General features: G+C 54.0%; 1 protein-coding gene across 1 annotated transcript; it reads right to left on the bottom strand.

Moving 5' to 3' along the window:
- Positions 1–450: 450 nt before the first annotated feature.
- Positions 451–1,844, bottom strand: Ptf1a (pancreas associated transcription factor 1a). Its single transcript, XM_090319185.1, has 2 exons — positions 1,055–1,844; positions 451–650 (listed from the first exon to the last, which is right to left on the bottom strand). The coding sequence occupies exons 1-2, from the start codon at positions 1,842–1,844 to the stop codon at positions 451–453; spliced, it is 990 nt and encodes a 329-aa protein (XP_090175311.1).
- Between the last annotated feature and the right edge of the window lie 3,696 nt (positions 1,845–5,540).

The following is a 5,540-nucleotide window of genomic DNA, read 5'->3' as shown; positions in this document are numbered from 1 at the left end:
TTTTTAAAAATTACCGGGTTAATTTTTTTAGCCATATACCTCTATTTTGGGCAGAAGAAACCAACTTTTAGGGGAAAATGTGTAAACAGAATTTATTAACAATGCTTAGTAATAAACCATATCTGGAAATAAATAAGCATGAAGTTTACTGGTCAGAGTTCTTTCAGCAACTCAGAGTTCTGCCCAAAAGTGCTGGGGAAATCATTGGCTATTGCATATTTTTAGAAAAAAAATCAGGATAAATTATATAAATTATATATTTAACAAAAGATCATCTATTTCATCAATTCGACAAGATAATAAATAGATAAATAACAGTTGATTGCCATTAGAAAACGTGGTTCTTAAATTACATTTACGTTATATATATATATGTATATATATTTTACATGTACAACATGCACAGAGATATACTCAGATCCTCTGCCCTGAGAACTTTTGTGGGTCTTCTCAGGACACAAACTCAAAGGGCGGTTCGTTTTCTATGTTGTTGAAAGATTTGCCGGTGAGTTTTCTGGGGTCCTCCGGGGTCCACACTTTGGCCGTTCGGATTATATTTTGTTCTTTGAGTTGCTTTTCGTCAGTCCAGGAGAGAGAGTGGCCAGCGAGCGGCGGGAGGCCATAGTCCGGGTCGCTGGGGGACGGAGACCCTGGGGAGGAAGAGAAAGCAGACTGAAAAACCTACCCACATTTCCATTGGTCCCCCGCGGGTCCTTTGGGATCCCCTCAAAGGCATCTGGACACCAGACAGACCCTCCCACCCCACCCCTCCAAACCCTTAGCGTCCTCTCTCTGGAGAGAGAGGAAGGAGCTGCAGATCTGGCGGGGGAGGGGGCATGCCCTCCCAGCCTTGTCCACGTGTCAGAACAAAAACCCTGGGAAACCTCGCACTCAGGCTTGCCCACCAGTGCCCATTGGCGATCTGTCCATCCCGGTGTCCGCTGGCAATCGGTGCGTCTGCGCACCACTCTGCTTCCACCACCCCCCCCCAACTCCCTCCCGGCCCTCGAATGCCCACCTCCATCTCCCCGGATAGAAACATGGGAGCACTTACTTGTGCCCCGATGGCAGATGATGACCTTCTGCGCCTGGCTGCCCGGGCTGTCTGCACCCAGGCGCCGGCTGCTGCCCGGACCCCCGCAGCCTCCCGTGCCACCCCCGCGCAGTGGCAGATCGGCCTGGACCAGCTCGCTGAGGAAGTTGATGTAGCCGATGGCTAAGCGCAGGGTGTCCACCTTGGAGAGGCGCTTCTCGTAGGGCAGCGTGGGGATGTGCGAACGCAGCCCCTCGAAGGCATCGTTGATGGACTGCATGCGTCGCCGCTCGCGCACGTTGGCCGCCTGCCGCAGCTGCTGCAGCTCCGCCTCCGAGCGGATCCGCCGCCGCCTCCGCGCCGCCGCTGCGGCCGCCGCCGCCGCCGCCCCGCTCAGCCCGCGCAGCCGCGCCCCGGGGGACAGCGCGGCCGACGGGGCGCACGGGTACGCGCGGCACGCGGGCGGGGAGCCGGGGGAATAGGGGACGCCGCCCGGGGGCGCCCCTACTTCGCAGCAGTAGCCGCCGCCGCCGTCCTCCGGCTCGCCCCCCAGGGGCGGCGGCGCGAGCGCGTGCGGGGCGGCCGGGGGCGCGGGCTGCAGCAGCAGGCACGCCCCGTCGCGGCGGTAACAGTACTCGTGCAGCTGGTGGCTGAGGAACTCCACCTCGGCTTGCTCGTCCGCCAGCAGCTCATCGCCGTCCTCCAGCGGGTCCCGGGAGGAGTGGTCGGTGAAGAAGTCTTCTTCATCGAAGTAAGCGGCCGGGAAGGCGTCCAGGCCTCCGGGGAAGTGCTCCAGCAGCACCGCGTCCATGCTGGCCGCCGCCGCCCGGGGCCGCGGGCACCGCCGAGCCGAGCTTCCCCCGTGGGGGTTGGCGGGGGTTCGTGCGGATCCCGCAGCCCCCTCCCTCCGGGGATCTGTTCTGGGGTGGGGAGCGGGGCACGAGGCAGCCGCGGGGGCTACCCGCCGCCGGGGCCTCCCTGGAGTGCCTGGGGCCTCTGCGCTCCGGCTGGCGCCCGCGCTGCGCTGCGGAGGGCTGGGGCGGACTCGCGGAGACAGAGGGCTGGCACGCGAGGACTCTTATAACTACATCCACAGGCGCGTGCCAGGAGCCCGGCGCGCCAGCCAATCAGGGCGCGGGGCGCCGGCGGGGAGGGGGCTGCGGGCCTGGAGGCGGTGGGCCGGGGGCGGGCCGGGTCCCCGCGCCCCCTCCCGCAGATCCTGGGGTGAAGGAAGGCGGGGCTTCTCCCACCCCACCGGCCGCCTTTCGGTACCTGCCCGGCCCGCAGCTTCCTCGGGACACCTGCGCCCTGGGCGGCCGCTGCCGGTCGGTACGCGCGGCGCGTCTCGGCGCACGCGGCTCCCCTGTCTTCCCCACCGAAGGCTGGAACTGCTGGGCGCCCCATCTTTGCGCACCCACATCCACAAATGGTCCTAGGGGTGCGAGAGCGCATTCAGTCCCCCGACCCCCATGCGTCTCGCTCTCTCTCCGGGGTCAGCATGGAAATCGCAAGGCTACCTAGGCTATCCGAGAGCGACTGGGGTCCACGGTGGCTCGGGCATACCCGCCCCTGGCGCGCTTCCGCCCGGAATCAGGTTGGGGTGTCTGGCATCCCCAGACTTTCCGCTGGCTCTTGCGTGTGTAGTTAGCAGAGCAGAGGGTGTGCTGGAAGGACGGAGCGACGTCCTGGTCCCACTTTGGAGACGTCTCCAACGGGCCCGAGCGGGTCTGGGGCCAACCTGGCTCCCCAGCCTCCCCTCCCCGCCCGCGGTCGGGAGAAAGGAGAGGGGAGCCTGGACGGGCGGGGCCGCCTCGCCTCGCCTCGGAGGGCAGCGCGGTGGGGCGCGTTTCTTCTGAGAGCAAATCGAGGCCGTAGGGGTTCTGAGCAATAAAGTCGGTACAAAAGGAGTCAATTGAAACGTCTGCTCCGAGCTGTCGGAGGAAAAGGCATTGAAGTTAAAGGGCAGAGTGTAAACCGTTTTCAAAGCCGCGTACTCTCACCGCTCTCACCAGCCACTGGAACCATCCTTAAATACCTTTTGTCTTTCTTTCTTATTTTCCGTTTTTTTTTTAAATTTCCTTTTAAGCAAATACAACACGTGTACATGCTGCGCCCCCCCCCACTCCACTTTATCACAGATTGCGATGGAACCGGAATTCCTCCGTTTAAAAACAACAAAGAAACACTTTCAAGGTCGGGGCAAGTTCTGTTAAAAGCAGGGCTCCAGCTTCACCCAAGGGAATTCAGAATCTCAGCAGTGGACGTTTTACCTTCCCACCCACTCACCCCTTCCTTTTGTCAGACAATTATTCCAGCAGAGGCTCAGTGAACAAATCAGACTCCCCTCAACATCCTTCTTAGTTTCGGACATTTCACGGTATTAAACTGAATTCTGAAGTTGAGACGTCAAGGCCAAACCATAGAAGAGGTTAGAAGATCAGAAACTGCCTTACACTGAACTGCCAAGCTTCCCAGACAGCTCTAACACTCAAAGATCAGCTGTCTATCAGTAGATTCTTTCTTGGCTCAAGCCGCCTTCTGGGAATCAGTAAGGTCAGTTTTCCTGTGATGGAGCTGTCATTTTCTGCACTTAGATTGTGTGTGTGTGTGTGTGTGTGTGTGTGTGTGTGTGTGTGTGTGTGTGTGTGTGTTCCTCCTGGAACGTTAGCCAAGGAAGTGTTTGGGATGGTGCATAAAACAGCCAACCAGTGGCTAGTGTGCATTTCTATGCCCCTCTCTTTCTTTGTTTGGAAGGAAACTGAATGGATCAATCAGAGAACTAGCAAGTGGGACAAATAACCACAAAAGCTACACTTTTTTTGTTTGTTTGTTTTGAGACAGGATTTCTTAAAGTAGCCAGGCTGTCTTTGAACTTGAAATCCTTCTTCCTCAGCCTTCAGAGTTCTGGGATGATAGATGTGTGCAACCATTCCCAGCTCAAATGCCCTCTACAAGATGCTTAGACACCTTCTCCGATGGCCCTTGAAAAAGTAAATTTTTGTCATGGTTATGCCAGGAGGCAAACTAGGAGACCTGGGAGCAGATGAGTATTTTGAGTGTGTATCTTCTTAGCCAATCTGACAGCTTCCATGGAAAATCATTTTTTACATGTGTTTGGTGCTTGGAAAAAGTTTCAAGAATTTGCTTCTACTCAAGAGATTGAGATCTAAAGGATCAAGATTTTGAAGCCATCCCACGCAGAAAAATAGCTAAGAGATCCTTATCTCCAATAGATTACCAAAACAAAAAAAGCCAGAAGCTTTGGGTCTGTGACCAAGTGGTACAATGCCAGCCTTGATAAAAAAAAAATAGTTAAGGGAGATCACCCAGGCTCTGAGTTCAAGCCCCAGTACTGGCGCATGCACACACACACACACACACACACACACACACACACACACACACACGTGTTCCAGGAATTTTACTTTGGGCAGTAGGTGAACTCATGGGAAATTGACTGATGATGAAAATTCTGGGCATTTCTTGGGGCTACATAGATGGACATGGGAATAGGAAGAAGAGAGAAAACTACTTATTCTCATAAGCCTCCCTGTCCTCACTTTTTTCATTCCAACCACTGCCCTGACTTTTTTTTTTTAAGGAGAAGTACTAGCTGGCTGCAATTGACCTTATAGGGAAGCTAGCATAAGGCCTGCAGGCTCACACGTGTGCATGTGTACATGCACGCACACACATACACACACATACACACAACACAGAGTCTTTGAGTAAGACACGATTGTTATTTCCTCTTATAAAAAGAAGAAAGACTTCTCTGCTAGTAAGAGAAATTTTCTCTGGGTCACTGGGGGTCACAACTGCTGTCTGCCACAGGATGGATGAAGAGAAGGCTGAATTGAAGTTTGTCTTACAGGTTGGAGGACCCAATTCTCTTTCCAGCCCTCTCTCCATACTCCAGAATCCTTTAGTCAGTAGGGATCTTGGAGAGAGGCCTATGATCAAAAAGACTCTAGATAACTCATATGCAGAGAGAGCTGGCTTCAGACCTTTAAGCCACTCCATTCTCTGCTGTGCTCAGGCCTCTTTTTTGTTCTTTTCTTACTTGCTTACTTTCTATTCCTTTTTCCTTCCTTCCTTCCTTCCTTCTTTCATCTCTCTCTTTCTTTCTCTCTCTTTTTGGTTGTACTAACGATTGGACTTGGAGTGTGTGCTTACTAGGTAAGTGTTCTGCCTCTTGAGCCAAATCCTTTGCTTTAGTTTGTTTTTCAGGTAGGATCTTTCATTTTTCCTTTCAACCACAATCCTTCTACCATCTCCTGAGTGAGTGGGATTATAAACAGGTGATATGAGTCTCAGCCTCTTTCTCCTCTTTCTGTCTTTATGACAGATGTCCCTGAACCATATTAAATATCCCTAACTCTCTACAAAATGACATTCCATCCCACAAGGGAAGCAACTGAAGGCGCATGCAGCTTTTCAGGTGCCAACTCCTGGTGAAACCTTGAGGCTTACTCACGTCTTTCAACATGGACGTATGGCCAGCCTG

This window comes from Megascapheus bottae, chromosome 26, assembly GCF_031878675.1.
Source record: "Megascapheus bottae isolate mThoBot1 chromosome 26, mThoBot2.hap1, whole genome shotgun sequence".
Lineage (NCBI taxonomy): Eukaryota > Metazoa > Chordata > Mammalia > Rodentia > Geomyidae > Megascapheus > Megascapheus bottae.
Note: the sequence above shows the minus strand (reverse complement) of the source record. Positions and strands in the feature narration are given on the sequence as shown.

Bases quoted from the DNA above. Each gene is read 5' to 3' on its own strand.
- Ptf1a (XM_090319185.1), bottom strand. From the start codon at position 1,844: ATGGACGCGGTGCTGCTGGAGCACTTCCCCGGAGGCCTGGACGCCTTC. The intron at 651-1,054 runs GTAAGTGCTCCC...CTTCCTCCCCAG, and splicing joins CATCTGCCATCGGGGCACAA to GGTCTCCGTCCCCCAGCGAC.